The sequence below is a fragment of the Nicotiana tabacum genome, chromosome 17 (assembly GCF_000715075.1).
Source record: "Nicotiana tabacum cultivar K326 chromosome 17, ASM71507v2, whole genome shotgun sequence".
NCBI lineage: Eukaryota > Viridiplantae > Streptophyta > Magnoliopsida > Solanales > Solanaceae > Nicotiana > Nicotiana tabacum.
The window spans coordinates 11,888,189-11,912,179 of NC_134096.1; the positions used below are offsets into that span (position 1 = coordinate 11,888,189).

Genomic DNA, 23,991 nt, shown 5'->3' on the forward strand with positions numbered 1-23,991 from the left:
GACATGAACTATGTCTGAATATCCCTACAATTTCCTATCTTCTTTAAACACAAGAACAAGATTTTTACTTCATAAAGATCCAGCAGCAATATCAGGATTGATGATATAAAATGACTAAACTTTTGCAAGTGAAATTCTAAACTCTCATTAAAAAAATTGAACAAGCACTAGAATCTTGTTTACTTGTAGAAAATTCTGTACAATACAAGCCTCTCCAAGGAGAACATAACAACATTATTACAAACTCCTAAAAATGTATGCTAACATTATCCCATGACACACACAAAACGAAAGCATGAGAAAAAAACACAATAACAAAACCTTATACGAACTCAAAGCGCATGAGTAGCCTCGCGGAACTAAATTTCTCACCTTTTCGGTCACAAAGAGGAACTGCATGAATCCCAGGTTTCAACTCTGAAATAGGTATACATGTTTGGCCTGCAAAATCATCCTTTTCTGACATGTCATACTCGTGTGCTTCAATTCGCAGCAAAGCTAATTCGGGCACAGTTAGTGGGAAGGTAAATTCTTCATCCCAAACTGGCGTCCATTTATCCTCTTTAGTTTTTGTTTTCTTCATTATCTCATCAGCAGGCACTCCGGCTATCCCAACCTGTAATCAGAGGCGGATTCAAGATTTAGATCTGATGCGTTCAACCTTTAAGTTCTTACTTGTGTTTTACTAACTTTCCACATATATTTATACTCCGTATCAAAAGTTGGCAATGCGATTGACTTGACATTTTTCATGTCTTTGCATGTGATGGTGTGGAAACATCATAAAAGTAGTGAAAAGAAGGAAACAACGGTGTTAATACAAAGCAAAACCGGCTTACCCTTGTGTAGAAGTCCGGAGGCGAATACAAATCAAAGTGTGTTTGCTTGAAATCTAAATGCCATCCATCTCCCATATATACTTTCACCTGTCCGAAAAATGAGAGCATAAGAAACTTACATTGGTTAAAGGATGTTGTATTCACACAGTCATTTGCTTACCTTTAAGGTTATCTTAACTGGCAACTTTGCCTTAGGATCAAAAACTTCATTATTAGGACCAACATTTAGCAAGAAATCAGGCTTCTTAACATAACCACAGCCTCCATTTGACCTGAACATCCCATGCATCAACCATAGTGCTCTACCGTATCCCTGTCATGGTGAGGTAATACGTCATTCTATTAAGTTAAGAATCTAAAGAAGTTCCAATATGTAAAATTTGTAAATATCTGTTGAAATATGATCGGCAGATAGCGAGTTTGAAGTAAAAGACATATATAGTATTTCTAAAATCCAAGTAAGAATTTGAGTCCAAGTTTTCATTTTTAAAAAGGGGATAAATACATTTTGGGCCGCCCAAAAAAATGTATATGTCTTGTATATTAAGAATAATATACATATAATATACAGAATATACATAAATATACATATGATATACATATCATATTCATAATCGGTGTATACACTTTGCACGCCTGTAATTATTTCGGGCTGCCTTGACAAACATGAAAAAAGCCCTTTGAAAAAAAGGTAAGAATTTGAGTCAACAATTTTAGGGCCCAATGTTTGGGCTACAAGTTGATTTTAGCAAGGACCTGAAATCTATGAGTTCTCAATCAAAAGACTATGAAGGAGAAGTATCAAACAAAATATAAGTAGTTTTTATCTGAACTAGGAGATATCAAATGACACCCGACTAACTTTTTCGAGTGTCTGCAATATAGTTTACATTCAAATACCAGGCTTAGTATCTGTAAATCCAATGGATTCTTATGTAATCTAAGGGGTATATGAACACTCACTAACCATGTCCCCAATTTAAATTCATCAGGCCAACATTATTACAATATAAAATAAAAAGGAGAAGTACTAGAAGTTCTCTATATTTCCTACTGACATAAGAATCTATTGAGTTTGACAAACAGCAGGACTAATAAATTTGGTTAAAACGGAGAACGCTTTAGTAATTAGTCTATTGAGATAGAATCACTTAGCATGAGCCATTTACGAACCAAAGAACAATGATATGAAACTAGACGGAATAAGTTTCATTGGGATACACCTATATCGCAGTACCATAAATGAAAAATAGCAGATAGTAACGAGTTTAACGCATATCAAACATCAAAAAACAGCATCATTAGAAATGAGATGTTGTCGAACAAATAGTAAAAATAACACTAGGCATCACATAATAGAGAAGCAAATGAAGACTCAGAACCAAACCTGCATATTAAATGCAACCATCTGAGCTCCATGCATCCAACCGATTAGTGGCTTGTAGTTGGAGGAGTTAAACCTAGTACCTTTAGGGTACACCCTTAAAATGTTTCTTTGCGTGAACCTAGTAAAAGATTCAGGAAAAATTAGTTTAAGTCCATGACAACTCCACTGACGGCAGCTTAAAGCCACCTCAACTGTCTCTCTTTGTTGCGTGGAAATACAAACCTCACAATTTCTGTTCCATGAGATTCGGCAGCCTTTTCGAGAGCCTGTTCACTTAAACTTAGTCGTCTTACTTTATCAGGATCGACTTTCAGTGCCTCCTTTAATCCACCTTTAGGCTTCCCGGCATGGATGGCGATCAGGCGTTTATAAGCAGATGCTAACTGTGGTCTGTGATTGGAGTCATCTTCATCTTCAAAATTATCACTGTCACTCTGCAGAAAATGAGCCCAAGGTACCAATATCATTAGTATTTGCACGTTAGACAATACATGGAGAAGAAGGTGAAGAATATCTAAGTTGCTCCGACTCGAGTGCGGGTGTCCGACAGGGGTGCGGATCTAGAGGTCGGATCCTTCACTTTTTATTCGATTTCAAAAATCATTGTATCTGTCCCTAATTTCTCCATCGATTTCGGTCAAAGTACCCAGAGTCGGTTGACCAGATCCGGTACAAATCCCACACCCACGTCGTGTCGACAGGGGTGCGGCACCGAAAGTGAAGAGTCTGAGCAACTTAGAAGAATATCCACTTGCAGCAGACCTTTTCATTCTCTTCTTGATCGGCTGTCAAGCTTGAAGGTTCAGTGCCCCATACATCATCCTCGGAACAATTTGATCTCTGGGAGCTATTTCGTCTCTCTTTACTAGCAGTAGTACTGGCGCTGGCCTCAAGGTACTCTTTAGGAGGTTTGGTTGAAATAATTATACGATGCTTTAGTTCTTCTGGTGTAGGGCATTCCTTTAGAGAATCTGATTCAGGAACAAAGAGCATTTCTCCAAATGTTTCAGTGAGCATCTGCAAGTAAAACATAACGAAAACATCTCATTAACCAATAAAAAGAGGAAATAAGGAATAGCGGTAAGAAATGGATATTCACCTGAGCCACTTTAGCCTGAAGATCAGGCGTTAGGTGATCTTCCAGTGTAATTACAAGAGGATAAGGAGAAGCCACAAATGCATGTTCTTTTATTGACTTGAGACATCTTATTAATTCCACAGGGGTTGTCACTGTCCTACATTTGCCAAAAAAACAACTTATAAATATTTCATGGGAAGTAAAGAAGAAAATTAGTAAATGTAAATGCTGCAATCTCAAAATAGGTTACAACCAACAACGGACGTCTTATTGTCCCTCTTTTTTCCCCTTACATAAAGGTTTGGGATGAAGGTGCAAGGAGTTCTAGCAAGTCAGTTATCAATTTATAATCACCATACGTTCAATTCCAAAACTCCAATCTTGAGCAGAACACCAATCCAAATCTTCGTCTTTTGAAAACAAGAACTTACCAATCAAAAAATAAATAAAAGAACCCTTTGAACACAAGAACTGTAAAACTATAAAAGAAGATTAATTTTCTACTTCAACTCATTGTAGCAACTCCTTCTAGCTTTAAAGATCGATTTCCATACTACATGGAAAAAAGAAAAATGAAAAAAAAGAACACCGAGACTACTCGTTAAATATGTCAGACATAATTAATCATGCTTAGCACAATAAGGAAAAGCCGGAATGAGTAGCAGATGGCATAATAATTGCACCATATTGTGATTGACTCTATATGCATGTAGGGATATATTTCTAGTCAATAGATCTACTCAACAAACTAATATAACCAACAAGGCTTTCACAAGGGGTACATGGTTTAGGGACAATTTTGAATTATCACTGCATGAACTACTTTTGCTGCTATTAAAAACCACATGAAGATAACAACACAACTAAAGGACAATTGCACGTAGAGACGTAGTGTATTTTCTCAACATAAGATTACGCCTACACTTACAACAAGTGGGTTAACATCCCAAAACCTCACATTAAATTATGTTGCTTCTAGTACAAGGCGATGTATTAAAATTCAATTTAAAACTTTTGTACTAAGCATGCTATCATTCTTCTATAGCTGTCTGATATTTCTGTCCACTTTCAAAGGATAAGTCAATAGTTTCTTTATGAGCTAATTAAGGTATATTTTATTTTTTGGCTTGTTTTAACTTTTAAGTAATAACTCCTAGTACAATTCGGCGTTCAGTTTACCTATCCTCCAGCTACATATGATATTATGAGAAAACTTGATGGTAAGAAATAAACTCTATGATGGTTAGAGCAGAGTACTGATTTTAGACGAATATGATGTCTCTTGAATCTAACTAGAGTAAGCTGAAGGTATTAGGATCTTCAAAAATCAATGACTTACACAACGCCACCTTTTCTACCTTCGGCAAAAGCATGTGTGTATACCACTAAACTGTTCGGATAGCACAATCGAACCCATAAAATCCGTCTCTTAGTACCCGTTTGGCCATAGATTTTGGGTTATGAAAACACTGTCTGTTCATAGAACATGATCAGTTTTTGGAAAAAAAAATTGATTTTTTTTTCAAGTTCCCAAAAACTAGTTTAGGGCAGTTTTTGGGTGAAATTTTTTCTTCCGCTCACAAAACTTCAAAAACTCTTTTCAAGTCTCAACTAAATTTATGTCCAAACGCTAGCTTATTTGCTGGTGTACATGGCGGGAAATTTAAAACAATTCTCTACTTAAGACCGTATAAAATCTTCAATCATTCCACAATCGCTAGAGGGTCTAGGCTACTAATTTTGGGAAAGAGAAGACTTGCTTGGAGACAGACTACTCTAATAACTAGGCAATCAATAAAACGCAACAGCGGGAAGGAGATACACAAACCTTCCGTGAAGTACGTGTATGTCATCCTTGTCAGAATTTGGCCATATATCAAGCTCTATCACTCTTACACCTTTTTTCAGCGCCTTTATAATTGGGACATCACTGCAATCACTCGTCAGCTGATTCCCAGTCAAGTAAGAATTATGCCCCGTGAATATAAAATAATGGGAGAGTGGAGCATTCATATCATGGTGAACCTGAAAGTGCAAACGTAATGAGTTAAAGACCTTTCAAGAAACACATATACATCAACCATCAATCAATCGACTATGCCTCAATTCCAATATACTTGAATTCGGCATATAATCATCTATATCCATTCCGCGATATCCATTCAACAGTTGCTCATTAACACTACAACCTAGTTAGTGATCATATTATTGAAGAATGCCCTAGTTAGTGGTCATGTTAGTGAAGAATGCCCTTTATTTTTCTGTTTGTAGTTAGGGAAGCCACTTTAGTCTATTAAAGATCCAAAGAAGAAAAAGATAAATTGCTCATTTTCCACATTTCTAGAAATATTCAGGTTTTAAGTTCCAACTTTTTTGGTTACCCCATTTCCCATAAGGGTAATGTATAGAAAGTAGATACTCCAAATAATGCTTAATTGGTAAAAACGATTTGACTTTTGAATCTCTGAGAAACTCAACAACAACAACAACAAACCCAGTATCGTCCCACAAGTGGGGTCTAGGGAGGGTAGTGTGTACGCAGACCTTACCCCAACATTGAAAGTAGAGAGGTTGTTTCCGATAGATCCTCGGTTCAAGAAAAGAAGAAAAGAAAACAATAGTAACAAGCAATAACAACACCAAGATAATAAGAAAACGAAGCAAAAGGAAGAACATGTAGTAATCGATATCTAACAATCATAGAATACAATCGCTGAGAAACTCAAAAGGGGAAAATTCACTCCAATTCTCAAACTTTATGCATTTCCAAATAAGACAAAGATCCAACAATAAAAACAGCTATACCTTAGAGATTATTGGGGGATTAAGGTCAGCAGAAGAGACAGTGGTGGAAATCTTCAAGAGTAAGAGCTTGGAGAGTTAACTTTGTACAGAATGTAGACACTTAAAATAATGCTTAAATGATAACAATGTAGTAAATTCAACCCAAAGAGAAACACACAATGGGAAAATTCACTCAAAGTTTCAAACTTCATGCTTTTCCCAAATGGATTTAAGTTAATACACCCGACAATGTAACGTACTTTTTCACAATCCACTCCAATTTAATCGGCTCTATTTTCTCCACGTTACAATATCAGACATATCAGACTTTAGACTCGATACGAGGAACTGCCCATTATCGTAGGCCAAGTTAACTTAATAGTGCAAAAATTCTATATTACGTCACTGCATAGATATCGACCCCAACTTTGTTTAGGACTGGGGCGTAGTTGTTGTTGTTGTACATCACTGCACCGAACTTAAACTCTTTCTAAATAAGAACAAAGATCCAACAACAGAACCAAGAATACGCTGACAGTCACAATCACTTCAATTTAACTAGCTCTATTTTCCAGGTATGTAAGTAGACGCCTCAGATAATGCTTAATTGATTAAAAATGCAGTGAATTTCAACCCCAGAGAAACCCAAAATGGGAAAATTCACTCAAAAGTCTCAAACTTTATGCTTTTTCCAAATGGATTTCAGTTTTATACACTAACACTGGAAAGAACTTGTACACTTCAATTCAATTCAACCGGCTCTATTTTCCAGGTTACCATCAGACTTGACACAAAGAGTTACCTATTGTCGTAGACCAACTTAACGTGATGGTATCAAAAATCTATATTATGTTAGTGCACAGAATTTAAATCTTTCTAAATAAGAAGAAAGATCCAAAAGCAAAAGCAAGAACACAGTGACAGTTACACGATCACTTCAATTTAACTAGCTCTATTTCCCAGGTTACCATATTAGACATTTGAAGCAATTACCTTTTACTGCAGGTAAAAAATCTACTACACAGAACTTAAAACTCTTTCTAAATAAGGAAAAAGATCCAACAGTAAAAGCAAGATTACCTTATAATTAATTGGTGGATTAAGGTCAGTACTGAAGAGGAAATGATGAAAATCTTCAAGAGCAAGAGTTTGACGAGTTAACTTAGTAATGGGGTGTCTTTTCTGAAGGATCTGACGAACAATGGCATCAGCATCACCAACAGTCAAAAGGGTCTCTCCTTGTACTTCAATCAAGAATTTCAGTAACTGTTCTGAATTCATTTGGTTCCCATTTTCAGCATATTTCTTGAATGCTTCTTTTACATCTGATGGTGGCTCTGCTTCTGTTACTCTGAATTTTCTTGTAAAACACACACATACTCTATAACTCCCCATTTTCAAGATTTTTTAGACTTCAACAAAATCTTGAGGTTAAAAAAAGAAGAGATTAAATGGGGATTTTGGATCCCAAGTTTTAAGTACTAATATAGAAGAAAATGGTGATGATAGATATATGTATAGATAATATATTTATGTATATATTAATGGATAGGTCAATGAAGAGGTGAAGAAAGTGGAACTGTTGCTGGAAATTGGATTCTTGTTTTTTGTGTTTTAGGTTGGAAGAAGACAGATGTATTTGTTTCATGGGTTTTGTTGTTATAAAAGTATATGCTCTTTATGTACTCATTTAATAGCTAGAAAATAGTACGATAATTTCTTATTGATATACCGTGTGAATACAGTGTATACAAATAATTTTTTCGTCGGTCAAAACGTAACACGGTAACACCATAGGTTTGAACTTCGAACAATAAAAAAGGTAATGGGTTAAATTTTATCCTTTTTCGGAATTAAGCAACTTTATTCATCCTTTAACAGCGACGGGCCCAAAATTTTGTGCAAGCGGGTTCAATCTTAGAAGTACATAATTTTAGTCGTAAGTTAATTGGGTTCAAATAAAATATTTATACAAATTTTACGTTGATTTAATAGTAATTTATACATGTACAGTATTATTTTTTGGTGAAGTGGATTCAGTTGAACCCGCTTGCCACCACGTGTGTCCGCCACTGCATCCTTAGATTCTTAGGCTCCGTTTGTCCATAATTTTTTTCCAAAAATAAATTCAAAAATATATTTGTCCATAAATTTTGCAAATCTTTGAAAAAAATTCAAAAATGAGTTTTTCAAAATTCAAAATTTTTAGAAAAACTTTTTTCCCTTTAACATTTTATCAAGTGAAATGCATGTCCAAACTTAATTTCAAATTTCAAATACCATTTTTCAACTTAACTCCAATACTACTTTTTTCAAAAATTATTATTATTATGTCCAAACGCCTACTTAATCTAATACTATTACTTTTATCATTAAAAAATATTTTTTTTCTGTAATATTTGTTAGGATCAAAATAATTATGTGTCATGTGAAAGCTTACTAAGCAAACTTTGAACGGCGATAAATCAGACAACAAAAGAGAAATATATCAAAAGAGACACAAATATTTAATATGGTTCGGTCAATTGACCTACGTCCAAAGCCGAAAATGAGCAATCCATTATAAAAAAGATGATACAAAATATTGAGAGAACAACCTCAAAAAGATGCACACAAAAGTGATATGTTAACACTTGTCCCAAAAATTCTTCATCTAACCGAGACTTTCAAATACCTTATGGCTACATTGTGGATGTTGCTAAATAAGAATGAAGTATTATTGAAGTCCAAAATATTTTTTCCAGAAAAATGACTAGTCAAATATGGATGAATTATATTTTTTCTTTTCGCAAAAGGTAAAATCAATTATGATAAATATGTTGTCCTTCTTTCTAGAGATAGAAAAATTAAATATGATAAAAAGAACGGGACAAATACCTAATAATATTTGAATATGCTAAACTTACTCATTTTACTTTAAAGAAAAGCGAAAGATCATTTGCTAATGTTATTAAATCAATAATATAACGAAAGATAATTAGCACTTTAAGATAATATATGCACAATTTTCTTTAATTGAATATATACGTATGGGAAACAACGTGGAAGATTGACGATGATGCTGTGTGCCGCAGAGGAACATTGACACTCATACTGCTTTTTCAAATTATGTTCGATAGAAGCATGAGATACACGTGGACTACAGATATGTGTTGGGGACTAAATAGACTGAAGCAGTGCAGCCTCTCTATTATTACTAGTATTCGCACCCATAATATTTGAGTTATTTGAATTATACGTGCATAATTTTAAAATTTAAATATTATTGATAAATATAGATAATCATTAGATATTAATTAAGAAATACTACATGAAAAATATTGATTATTTTTCAAATCTCCTAGTTATAATTTCATTTTTTTTATATCATTCTCGCCGATGTAACTGGATAGTGAGGAAGCAAAATATTAATAACTCATATTTATGGCAAAATAATCAAAGGTTGAGACTATGAAGGACTATTTGGATACGACTTGACTCTTTCACTATTACTTGAACTCTTATTTAGTGTGTTGATATCTTTCAAAAAATATTTTATTTTAAAATTTGAGTTTCTAAAACTTTATTTTTTAATAATAATTATTTTATAATAATGTAAGTGAAAAATATTATCCTTAATTCAAAACTCATTTTAATCGACTATCTAAAAATTTAAAAAATTATTTAGCTAGTGAATTTCTTTTCCCTAGTATGACTCCATTTTGATATTGGACATTAACCATGTTAAATATCTGAGTTATTTGAATTATATGTAAATAATCTTAAAATTTAAACCTTCTAGATAATTAAAGATAATCGTTAGATATTAATTAAAAAACACTAAATGAAAAAAGAGTAACATTTTTTCAAATCTCGTAGTGATAATTTTATTTTTGCACCATTCTCATGGTGTCATTGGAACCTAAAAATAGCCACAAAGTAAAATAATAACTCGTATTTATGGCAAAGCACAAAGGTTGACACAATATGAACGATTCTTTGGTTATGACGTGACTCTTTTACTACGACTTGAACTCTTATTTGGTATGATGTTATCCTTCAAAAAATATTTTTATTTTAAAATTCTAATTTCTAAAACTTTATATATATTTCAATAATGATTATCTTTATAATGATGCAAGTGAAAATATTATCCTTAATTTAAAATCCACTTTAATCGGCTATCTAAAAATTTAAATGATTCTTTAGCCGGTGAAACTTCATTTCAGTATGACTCCGTTTTGAGTTTATCGATATCTCTAGCCACAAATTTTAAATTTTGAATACGCTATGTATACAGATTTTTCGTTCTTTGAATCACTAAATGATAAATTAGTTGATTGTTATTATATAACATTGCATATATTATCTTTAAATTGCCAAGTAGATTTTTCTCGACACCATATTTGGCTTAACCCAAATGCGAACTACTCAAATTGCATTTAAATTCAAATTCGAATATCATATCAGTTTGTTATTAATAGTGATTTTTTTAAAACGACACACAATGTAAATTAAAAAAAAATATTCTAAGATATCCTTATCTTATAATCTATGTATTTGAGTTGAAAAAAATATTTGAAATCGATGAGATCGGTTTTCAAATTTTTATGATCAACAAAGATGAAACAAAAGAAGAAAATCATTGTCATATCTTATTTATGTTTTTTTTATTTTTCATACATTTTTTCTAAATTTATTTTCTTTTATCTTATTTTTGTCTTTTTTATTTTGTTACAAAATTTAATTTATTTCGTTATAAAAGGATGAGTTTTAATAGAAATTGTCTACATAAGAAATTTATTTATATTTTTAGTCTTTGGTTGAAATTCTTTTATATTTTTACTTTTGGCTTTATCTAATCAGCCTAAATAGGTTCTCACCCAACCACTTAAATTAAAAAATTGAAGGATGTGTAATTTATATATAATTCATATATAATATGTGTATAATCATGTGTTGTTTGTATATCATCTGTGTATATTAGCTATAAAAAGTAAACAATACATCTAGCGGGATATTTATGTAAATATCCCATAGGATTTCGGCTTCTTGATTTTATCCATGACATTACTTCTTGTAACGATCCGGCCGGTCGTTTTGAGTATTACAACCCTATTTTTCCATTTACTGCTCAAATTGTACTTTACAGTTGTTGTGTGAATTGTCGGCGTAAATTATTCGGGTCCGGTAAAGTTTTGGAATGAATTGGAACACTTAGTTCCAAGGTTTAAAGCTTAAGTTAAATAGTTACCGGATGTCGACTTATGTGTAAACGACCTCGAAATGGAGTTTTGATGATTTTAATAGCTCTGTATGGTGATTTTGGAGTTAGAAGCGTGTCCGAAAATTATTTGGAGGTACGTAGTAGAATTTGGCTTGAAATGCCGAAAGTTAAATTTTTGGGAAGTTTGACCGGGGGTTGACTTTTTGATATCGGGGTCGGAATCCGATTCTGGAAATTTGAATAGGTCCATAATGTGAAATGTGACTTGTGTGATAAATTTGAAGTCATTGCGGATTGATTTGATGTGTTTCGGCACAAGATATAGAATTTGAAGTTTCAAAGTTCAATGATTTCGAATTGAGGTGTGATTCGTCGTTTCGATATTGTTATGTATGTTTTGAGGCCTCGAGTAGGTCCATGTTATTTTATGGGACTTGTTGGTATGTTCGGATGGGGTCCCGTGGGCTCGGGTGAGTTTCGGATGGTTAGCGGATCAAATTCGTACTTAGAAGAAAAGGCTAAAATTTCTGTCATCTGATACAATCGCACCTGCGGAAATTCCATCGCAGGTGTGAGCTCGCAGAAGCGAGCCTGGCAAGCGCAGAACGGGCAGAGGGCTGTGAGGCATTGGTCGTAGGTGCGAGGGAAAATTCCGCATCTGCGTGATCTCAGATGCGGAAGGATGCGCGCAGAAACGAAAACTGGGCAGGCGAGTGAAGTCCGTAAATGCGACATTTTGCTCGCACAAGCGGAGGAACATGTGCGCAAATATTGTCCGTAGATGCAGATTAACTGGACAGAACCCCCTTAAGTTCGAGGGTTTGCAATATTTCACCCAATTTTCGAAATTTGGAGCTCGGTTTGGGCGATTTTGGAGAGGAATATTTTCACACGACTTGGGGTAAGTGTTCTTGACTCCCTTGTGATTATATTTCATGAATTGTTTTTGTGGAATTGTGTAGTTAAATAATCTTGGCATTTTTCATGTGGTTTTATGTGTTAAAGAAATTGAGCTGAAAAGCATATTAAAAATCATGTTGAGGCTATGTGCTAGTATTATTGGGACCCACAGATGTCATATTGCTTTGAATTATTTGATTTAAATTAAAAATTCATACTTAGTCATATTCATGTCATTACATATCATATCTCAATCTCTGTTGTTATTTATTGATACATCATATCATCATTTTGGGCTATTTTCATGACATTGTGAGCCCATGAGAGAGAGATTGGAGAGATTGATAACTGAGTGAGGCCGAGGGCCTGATTTTGAGGATTATTATGTGGATCGGGGCTGCCCGCCTGCAGCACGCCTTATAGGCTTTATTATAGCACGTGAGTTATCTATGCAGCACATGAGTTGGCCGTGCAGATCCAGATATTATTATAGCACGTGAGTTGTCCGTGCAACACGTGAGTTGGCCGTGCGAATCCAGATATTATTATAGCACGTGAGTTGTCCGTGCAGCACGTGAGTGTCCGTGCAACACGTGAGTTGTCCGTGCAGATTATAGCGCTTGGACTGAAGGAGCCCTTCCGGAGTCTGTACACTCCCCCCCCCAATTAGCACATGTATCTACTGAGTACGAGTGCCGAGTGCGAGTGCTGAGCGATTGGGAAGACTGAGTGACTGGGAGGACTGAGTGAAATGATACTCTGAGAGTATGCATATGATTTGATCACTGAGTTGCATCGCATTGACATGCACACATGACATACATGCATAGAGATGTATTTTTCTCATGTTGTACAGTATCACATCATTCAGTATTTCTCGCACATGTTGACAGATGGGCATAGTGATGCATTTGTTTTATATGGGTTATCTGGAAAGAAAATAAAACATCTCATTTATTATTGAAAGGATTTTGGAAAAATTATTATTTTCAAACTTATTCATATTTTGAAAATTTCGGTAAACGATTTGGGTTTTTCACTGATGTGTTTGAAAGGAAGAACTTTTTTTTTGAAATCATGTTTTAGCTGAGCATTGTATTTCTGAGTTACTTCTTATATTATTTGCTTTACGTTGTTATGGACTGTGGTGAACTTTTGGTTTTGGACCCGACCTTGGTAAAAGCTCGTCACTGCTTTCAACCTAAGGTTATGTTTGTTACTTACTCAGTATATGGGGGGCGGTTGTACTGATACTACACTTCTGCACATTGCGTGCAGATGTTGGCTGTTGTTGTTGCTGTGCTCGATGGTTGCCGGATTTGAAGATGTACCTGCATTCCTGTTGTAGATCCCTCTTGTTCATGGTAGCCTTAGATTAATAAAAGTTCTGTTTATGTACTATTCAAATAGACTATGTATTTATTTCATCTCCGCTTGTAAACTCTATTCTTAGAAACTCATGATTTGTACTACCAGTTCTTGGGGGATGTATAAGATTAAGATCTTTATTTACTTAAATTGCTTTAATAATTGCTATTGGAATTGGATAATTGAAAGTTGGATTAACTAGCGGCTTGGGTTAGGTGCCATCACGGCTAGTTGGATTTTGGGTCGTGACAAGGTGGTATCAAAGCACTAGGTTCATAAGTTCTACAAATCATGAGCAAGTGTCTAGTAGAATCTTGCGGATCGATATGATGACGTCCATACCTATCTTCGAGAGGCTACAGGGCATTTAGGATATATACTTCCCATCTTTCCTTCCTCATCGTGCAGAATTGATTCAGCTTGAGACATAACTCTTTGGATTCCTTCCACGTATTCGTATGCGCACATGAGCACTCGGTATCAGTTGTGCATCGCCGACTTGTGATTCTATGAACGAGGTTCGAGATGTGTGTTATATGTTTTGGTGATAGGTCAGTCTGGAGGACTTGAGGCCATGGTTAGACCGCAGCTTAAGCTCGGTAGCTTCAGTTATAACTTGTACATTTGGACTCGTGTGTCCGGTAATGTCCCTACGAGTGGAATTTGTGGATCGATGAGCGGTGGAATGGCCTTGTGATGAGTACGATGTAACTGCGGGATGTGTTAAGATGATTTAAATGTGAGGAGAAGTGTTTATGTGAAATGTAAAGGAAAGGCCATTGGGTGCTTGATTTTCGTTTTGATGTGACGTACAATCTCGGGTGTGAATGTTTTGAAGGATCTTTCACGATTGTTAAATTTTGGGACAAATTAAATTGTCATGTCTGGTTAATGAGTTTGGACTCAGATAGACTAAGTGATTTCATAGTAATTGTGACTGCGAAAAGATATAACAAGATGCCAATTTGAGGCTAGGGAGGTGGGTTATCTCCTGAAGAGTAATCTACGTAGGTGTGTTTCTTGTAATATGAGTGAAGGGTTTCTTTTCTGCCAGTGGGGGCATATGTGTGGAGATTTAAATTTGAATCTGGCTGAGAAAGTTGACTTGAGTGTCAAGAGAATGATTGTGAGCTTAGCGGATGATTTGGGGTATTTTTATGGTTGCGTTGTATGAGCTTGAGAAGAAATTTTGTTGTACTGACTACAGTATTATGACAGTAATAGAGTATGGGTATTGTGAATTGTGGAGTGTTTAAATCTATGGCTTTGAGCCAAGTGGGGGAGTCTGCTATTGACAATTTGATTTTATGGTTAGGTGTTAAATTTTAATTTTGGTCTGAGGCATACTTGTGGGTTAGTTATGACTTGCAGAAGTTGAGATCGAGGATGACTCGAATAAGGAAGTTCCTGGTTATGGATTATATTGCACGTATGAGTATATAAAAATCGTGGGATGAGTGAGTTGTTATTGGTAAATGATGTAGTGTGCGCGGAGTATGAATTTAATAGGTAGTGTTAAAGTAGAGTTACTTCTTGGAGTGTTGTTGTGCTAATGGGGCACGTGTCTTTTGGCCCATTTGGGCGGTGTAATGGGGATTTGAACAAAGGGGGAGACTCTCGAGAAAGTTCCAATAGATCCGAGGTTTACATATAGAAATTGAGAATTCCTCCGGACTTATGTATGGATAAAATATGAGATTTACGTTTGATGGTGCCTGGACTTGCGGAAATTCTGTATGACTATGGATTCTACATTTTTGTATAAGGAAGGTAAGAAGAACAATTTTAAATTCACATAAGGTATTTTCCGAGTGAGTGTTACAGTTATGGTATTTATGGAGGTGCTTAAGAAGAATACAGTTGCTTAAGGGCCGTAGGGCGCTGTGGTTCTATGCTAAGGTGGTGGGGTGAGTTGTGGTTAAAGATCATGGTGTTTTAGCAAGGAGAAGTATCAAATTGAAGGCAAATTCGGAAGGGACTCGGAGAAATAGGACAACTGGATAATAGATTTGATCAGTATGGTAACGAATATGATCGGTTCTTTGGGTGCTTATGATGCGGGGTATTGTGTGGGATTAAGGTTGGCGTGTGTAAGGTCAAAATTTAGCTTTGAAAGGGAGGTCATAAATTCTTAGAGGGGATGAACAATTTTTTATGTTTAGATGAATGCTATCACTAATTGGTATTGCGTGAGTAGAGTATACATTTCAGAAGGCGCACTATATTTTGAATTATGGATATTTTATAGGTATTGCGACATATTCCTGGTTGATCGACTGCTGATTTTAAGACGTTTCTATGTGGCAAGAAAGAATGAGAGAAATATTCCTCGTGGGATGATTGTGTATGAGAGATGTGTTCGACATTCGGGCGGTGGAAATGGAAGCAGAAATGGTGATTCGTGTGTTCTATGGATTTGGAGCAGATTGTTTCATGGTTGCGGACTGTGAAGTCATGGACGAAGCAAGCTAGATAATGGTATGTATTATGACTCTGTCGTTGTGAATTTTTGGAGGGTTATTTATTTACTGTGGGTGATCAGAGTATATTTGGGGGTCCATTGGTAGGCCCAATTAAGATGGGTATTCTACACTGAGCCAGAATGGTTGGCTCTATACTGCTATTGTTGAGGGATGTGCCATTCGGTTGATGTTGAACTTATTCGCGTTCTGAAATGATCTGTGAGTTACTCTTTTATGCTACGAGGAGTTGTGATTCATTGGTTATGTGCACACATGGCGTGGTTCTATTGGGGGCCTTATGGCAGAATTTGAACGAGATGAACATTTGGGTATTGCATGATTGATTGCGTATTGGTTATGTTCTTTCAGGGTTTGTGCGAAATTGTGTCATTTGCCTCTCCGTGGTTATTAATTTTTAGCAGGGTGACTCGGGGTATATAATATGGACCAACGTTTGGATGGGGTCACGCATTGCAGCGGAGTTATGTTAAGGTATGAACCTTGTGTTAGAATCGGGTGATGGTTCTACGGTGTATGATGAATTTTTCAGCATTTCGTTGTGGCGGTACTTGTTAATCTTGCGGGGCAGTTCCCTCATTTGAGTCATTTTTTCATGATTGAGTACATTTGAATTGTTGCATATTGGTACACTGATGGCACGAGTTGTGGCTCTGAGTTATATTGGTGTGGCATGTCTGTGGAATAGTTGTGTTTAGTAATTTAAGGTCATTGGACCTAGAATGGGTACTATCAGGTTTGATTACGGTATGTTCGGAAGGATAATATTGAAATTCGGCTCAGAAAGCGATTATGATTCTGGTTGGGGCGAGAGAGCGCCGTGACTTGTTGATCTAGTAAGTGGTCATGAACTTTCGCATGCTTCTTTTATTATCAACAGTGTACGAAGGTTTTGGGATGCGGTTTGGTTCGATATGGGTTTAATACTAGTATTTAGTTGGTTTTGGAGTAGTCATTGTGACCAGGAATAGTGCTACGAGCATGCAAGTTGTGTAATATGTTAGGTGATTATGTCAGTGGTTATGGTTATGGTTATGGCATGATACAGTTTGTTCAAACTCATACAGTGTGTAAATGTAAGATTCGTGTCTTGAAAAAAATTCTAAAGGTTAGAAATTAAATTCCAAGGTTTATGGGCTAAAGTTAAATCAATGATTTTAGTTGTATTGTATTGTCAAGCTTATATGGAATAGGGTGACGTGGGTTCACCCCCGGGTACGTGTGTGATAAGATGGAACAGTGATTTGACGGTTTGGAAACATCTCTTGGCACGTTCGAGGAAGAACGTATGTTTAAGTGGGGGAGAATGTAACGACTCGGCCGGTCGTTTTGAGTATTACAACCCCGTTTCCCCATTTATTGCTCAAATTGTACTTTACAGTTATTGTGTGAATTGCCGAGGTAAATTATTCGGGTCCGGTGAAGTTTTGGAATAAATTGGAACACTTAGTTCCAAGGTTAAATAGTGACCGGATATTGACTTATGTGTAAACGACCTCGGAATAGAGTTTTAATGATTCCAATAGCTATGTATTGCGATTTTGGACTTAGGAGCGTGTCCGGAAAATTATTTGGAAGTACGTAGTGGAATTTGGCTTAAAATGCCGAAAGTTGTATTTTTGAAAAGTTTGACCGGGGGTTGACTTTTTGATATCGGGGTTGGAATCCGATTCTGGAAATTTGAATAGGTCCGTAATGTAAAATGTGACTTATGTGCAAAATTTGAAGTCATTCCGGATTGATTTGATGTGTTTCGGCACAAGATATAGAATTTGAAGTTTCAAAGTTCAATGATTTCGAATTGAGGTGTGATTTGTCGTTTTGATGTTGTTATGTGTGTTTTGATGCCTCGAGTAGGCCCGTGTTATGTTATGGGACTTGTTGGTATGTTCGAACGGGGTCCCGTGGGGCTCGGGTGAGTTTCAGATGGTTAACGGATCAAATTCGGACTTTGAAGAAAAGACTGAAATTTCTGCCATCTGATACAATCGCACCTGCGGAAATTCCATCGCAGGAGTGAGCTCGCAGAAGCGAGCCTGGAAATCGCAGAGCGGGCAGAGGGTTGTGAGGCATTGGTCGCAGGTGCGAGGGAAAATTCCGCACCTACGTGATCGCAGATGCGGAAGGATGCACGCAGAAGCGAAAACTGGGCAGGCGAGTGAAGTCCGCAAATGCGACGTTTTGCTCGCACAAGCGGAGGCGCAGGTGCACAAATATTGTCCGCATATGCGGATTAACTAGACAGAACCCCCTTAAGTTCGAGGGTTCGCGATATTTCACCTATTTTTCGGATTTTGGAGCTCAGTTTGGCGAATTTGGAGAGGAATGTTTTCACACGACTTGGGGTAAGTATTCTTGACTCCCTTGAGATTATATTTCATGAATTAATCTTCATTTTTGGGGTATGATTATCGAATCTTCAAGAGAAATAGAAGAAAATTTCTATATTATCACAAAACGAATTTTTCGAGTTTGAATACATATTCGGAGTCGGATTAGAGTTAAATTAGTATGATTGAACTTGTAATTGGATGGGTTATCGTATTTTGTGAGTTTCGTCAGATTCCGAGACGTGGGCCCCACAGTTAATTTTTGGGGCGTAATTTCGGATTTTGTGGAAAATATTAGTATTTTGATATGGAATTAATTCCTATAAATTGTGTGGACTGAATCAAATTTTTTGTGACTAGATTTGAGTCGTTAGGAAGTTGTTACGCGTAGAATAGAATTTCTGGAGCATTGTTTAGCTTGCTCGACATTTGAATTTGGCTTGTTCGAGGTAAGTAACTCTTATAATCTTGGAGTTGATGGTATGAACCCTGAATATATGTATTATGTGAATTGTTGGGAGCTGACGCACATGCTAGGTGACAGGCGTGTGGGCGTGCACTATAGAAATTGTGACATAATTGTTTCTGTGAAATTTTTTAGTTAAATAATCTTGGCATTTCCCATGCGGTTTTATGTGTTAAAGAAATTGAGCTGAAATGCATATTAAAAATTATGTTGAGGCTATGTGCCAGTATTATTGGGACCCACACAATGTCATATTGCTGTGACTTATTTAATTTAAATTGAAAATTCATACTCAGTCATATTCATGTCATTACATATCATATCCCAGTCTCTGTTGTTATTTATTGATACATCATATCATTATTTTTGGGCTATTTTCATGACATTGTGAGCCCATGAGAGAGAGACTAGAGAGATTGATGACTGAGTGAGGCCGAGGGCCTGATTGTAAGGATTATTATGTGGATCGGGGATGTCCGCCTGCAGCAGGCCTTATAGGCTTTATTATAGCACGTGAGTTGTGTGTGCAGCACGTGAGTTGGTCGTGCGGATCCAGATATTATTATAGCACGCGAGTTGTCTGTGCAGCACGTGAGTTGGCCGTGCCAATCCAGATATTATTATAGCACGTGAGTTGTCCGTGTAGCACGTGAGTTGTCCGTGCAGATTATAATGCTTGGGCTGAATGAGCCCCTCCGGAGTCTGTACACACCCCAGTGAGCGCAAGTACCTACTGAGTACGAGTGCCGAGTGCGAGTGCTGAGCGATTGGGAAGACTGAGTGACTGGGAGGACTGAGTGAAATGATACTCTGAGAGTATGCATATGATTTGATCACTGAGTTGCATCGCATTGACATGCACACATGACATACATGCATAGAGATGTATTTTTCTCATGTTGTACAGTATCACATCATTCAGTATTTCTCGCACATGTTGACAGATGGGCATAGTGATGCATTTGTTTTACATGGATTATCTGGAAAGAAAATGAAACGTCTCATTTATTATTGAAAGGATTTTGGAAAAATTATTGTTTTCAAACTTATTCATATTTTGAAAATTTCTGTAAACGATTTGGATTTTTCACTGATGTATTTGAAAGGAAGAACTTTTTTTTTTGAAATCATGATTTAGCTGAGCATTGTATTTCTGAGTTACTTCTTATATTATTTGCTTTACGTTGTTATGAACTGTGGTGAACTTTTGGTTTTGGACCCGACCTTGGTAAAAGCTCGTCACTGCTTTCAACCTAAGGTTATGTTTGTTACTTACTCATATATGGGGTCGGTTGTACTAATACTACACTTCTGCACATTGCGTGCAGATGTTGGTTGTTGTTGTTGTTGTGCTCGATGGTTGCCGGATTTGAAGATGTACCTGCATTCCTGTTGTAGCTCCCTCTTGTTCATGGTAGCCTTAGATTAATAAAAGCTCTGTTTATGTACTATTCAGACAGACTATGTATTTATTTTATCTCCGCTTGTAAACTCTATTCTTAGAAGCTCATGATTTGTACTACCAGTTCTTGGGGGATGTATAAGATTAAGATCTTTATTTACTTAAATTGCTTTAATAATTGCTATTGGAATTGGATAATTGAAAGTTGGCTTACCTAGCGGGTTGGGTTAGGTGTCATCACGACTAATTGGATTTTGGGTCGTGACACTTCTATTATAATAATTTTAAAAACTCTCTACTAAAATTCAAAAATATCTTATCTTTTTATTTTAAAATTACATTATATTTTAAAAAATAATCCCATTTCGAATAATTTGTTTACATTTTTAAAAAAAATTAACGTTATACCAATTTTATTTTTAAAAATATACTTTTTGTTACACTTGAAAATCGTTATAGAAACTATCAATTATAAACCAATATTCCTCTTGTAGAATTCTAGAAAAAAAAAACCTTTCACATAATCTAATGATTCAATACTAATATTCTTCAACCAAAAAAATATTATACCTTTGCAATGTTGGCTTGACTGTAGCTAAATGAAGAGGTTTCAGCTTATACCCTTCAATTCCTAGAAGGTGCTAAATTGAAATTAATGATAGCAATTATATAGCCAATGTTTGGTCATTTGTTTGATGTCCATTTATACAAATTAACTCTTCAAACAAATATTCTTTAAAAGAAAAAAAATGTTTTCTTTTTAAATATTGACTGATTTTTGTGATTTTTCTTTCTCTAGCATGTAGGTTTACTTCATTATATATGTAAGTAAACTTTTATTCGATTTTTAAACTCCTCTTTGTTATTTTAAAAGAAATTCGCTTTATTCAAATCTAGCTATAGTGTTTTAAAGAACTATAATTATAGGGTGAAAGAGTTTTATCGTTATATGGAGTAAATTTTTTTCTCTTTTTTGCGAGAGGCGAAGTAGTATTTAAATAATTAGAAAAGATAACAAAAGTTCCTAACATGATTGCGTATGAACATTAACCGAATTAAGTATGATAACATGATAATAAAAGATAAATTTCTTTTTTATTTTAATTCAAAATTAAAAACTTTATCTATAAATTCAAAAAAATTCTTTAATTTAATTCATCCTTTTAAATATATATATATATATATATGACTAACATAGTCAAATATAGAATAAAGTTACCATATATTATTGTCATTTATTAGCTTGCCACTTGGCTTAACTACAATGCCAATTATATATGATAATTTTATTCCTTTAATATATATATATATATATATATATATATATAGAGAGAGAGAGAGAGAGAGAGAGAGAGAGCTTAAAAGCGTAATAGAGCTTAAAAGTGTAATATTAAGATTTTACTTTATGTCACAAATTAAAATTTACTTTTTACTTAAAATTGGTTATATTTATAAAATTTATGGTTAAAATTCTTAAAAACATCTATTATTGTGTTTCTTCATTTTTTTTAAGTAGCAGATCAACCCATCTTCCAACGACCCCAATTTTCCATCTTAGGATATCGTGATGGCACCTAGTCTCTAAGACTAGGTAAGCCTAACACATGCTAATTTAATAACAGAATTGAACTATTTAATCATTAATCATAAACCATTAAATGACATACATAGCCGCAAGAGGCCAATAGTTATTACATTTCCCAAAATCGATAGTACGGAATCATAAGCACTACTAAAACACACTAGAATTTCTAAACACAATATTATTTTGAATTACAATTTAACAGTAGCATAATAAAGTAAGATGGTGACTAGAGGCCTAACCCCCTGATCACAAATCTGGCTCACATGGCACCTCGTACCTACATTATCAATCAACTTCGCATGATAAAGTCTAAGTGCTGCCACATACAATGAATCCATGTCAAATGCCAAATAAAATATTTGAGAGATATATTTAAATACAATAAGGCATAATAACTATCTTGAATAAAGTAAAGCGTCAATGAGATAATGAGTTTATTGTAGGGATCAAATCAAGTAAAGTAAAATAAAGTACGATTTATACAAAATAGAGAATCAAATGAGTCTAGTTTAGAAATCAATAAGGTAAAGTAAAATAACGTTTTAAAATAAAATAATGCATTGGATAAGTTAATGAATTAAATATAGAATTAGTTAAAGTAAAACATGATATCAATTTTAAGTAAAGAAAATCATCAAATAGGGTAATTAGTTTAATTTGAGAATCAATTAAAGTAAAGTATGATAACCATTAAAGAAAATAGTAAAACACCGAGTGAGATACGATTTTTATCTTAAAATTCACTTAAAATAAAGTATCTTAATAATTCTTTTATTTAAACCATTATGTTACCAACAACTCAATAAAATATGATATAGTGACTCCACACAATTCAATTCACATTGACAATCAATTCACCAAGTTATGACGGAGGTACATATTGGCATATTAAAGCAACACAAAAAATCACATAGAATGCATGACTCACACAAGAAACCACAATCGTTCCAACACAAAGATAACATCGAATAACCAAATACAATCAAAATGCGGATGAATGATTGAAGGAAGAACGATGACCGTTCAAATCAATAAGTTGTTCCAACATGGAATGTACAATGAAAATTACAATCGAGGTACTACCTCATATTCACATTTCACAATTTCAATCACAATCTTTCCTTATATCACCATGTGAGCCTTACATTTAGTTTTGAAAATTATTTTTTCCGAAATAGCTACAAGTATTTTAGCCCACCTTATCTCATTGCGTGACTTCAAGTAGTTCCCTTACTAGCAGCACGCGTGTCAACCCACCTTATCTCACCGCATGCGTATCAACCCCTAACCTTATACTACCGCATGCATGTCAATATTACAATACAATCACAATTCGCACCACAAGTACCCATATGCCACTACTTGCCACAAAGTCAACAACACCAATATTTTCACAACAAATAGCTCATGGATCAACCACAATGTGTACAAGAATTTTAATAATAACAAAATGAAAGAGAATGCTCAACAAGGAAAGGTATCTCAACATTAAACAACTTCGCCTCAATGTGATAACGACTATTACAACTTCAACACCAATAACTCAATAAGATGATATTCCATGAAATAACAACTTCAATTAAAAGTGATTCAACAATTAAGAGGTAACAAGACAATATGTAGGGCAATAACTTCAACTATATAGAGCTATTTAAAGTATCGAACACCAATTACAATCCAATAACATCAAAGTCAATTCTTGGTTAAATTTATGAACTCTTATGTTTTTTAAATTGCCAACTTTCAACAAATAGTGATGAATTCTCCTAGGAACCTCCGAAACCAAATTCTAACTTACGTACAAGTCCAAAATTATCATACTAACCTATCAAAATAATCAAAATCCGATTCCGAGTTTATTTACGCAAAAGTCAAAAATTGATAAACTCTTCCAACTTAAAACTTCTAAAACAAGCTTCATTCTTCCAAATCAATTTCGAACCGCTCAAAACTCGAAACCAACCATACACACAAGTCATAATAGATAATATAAAGCTACTCAAAGTCTCAAACCACCGAATGAAATGCTAAATATCAAAATAACCGGTCGGATCGTTACATTCTCCCCCACTTAAGCATACGTTCGTCCTCGAACGTGTCAAGAGTCGTTCCAAAGCCATAAAATTACCATATAACCTCATCGTACACATAACCATGGGTGGCCTA

General features: G+C 35.0%; 1 protein-coding gene across 1 annotated transcript; it reads right to left on the minus strand.

Moving 5' to 3' along the window:
- Positions 1–156: 156 nt before the first annotated feature.
- LOC107804925 (phosphoinositide phospholipase C 4-like) lies at positions 157–7,621 on the minus strand. Its single transcript, NM_001325764.1, is given in 9 exon segments — positions 157–616; positions 840–926; positions 1,000–1,152; positions 2,227–2,344; positions 2,449–2,660; positions 2,989–3,243; positions 3,326–3,461; positions 5,133–5,329; positions 7,169–7,621. Coding segments are annotated over 9 exon segments (1,767 nt in total). The 5' UTR covers positions 7,484–7,621; the 3' UTR covers positions 157–322.
- Between the last annotated feature and the right edge of the window lie 16,370 nt (positions 7,622–23,991).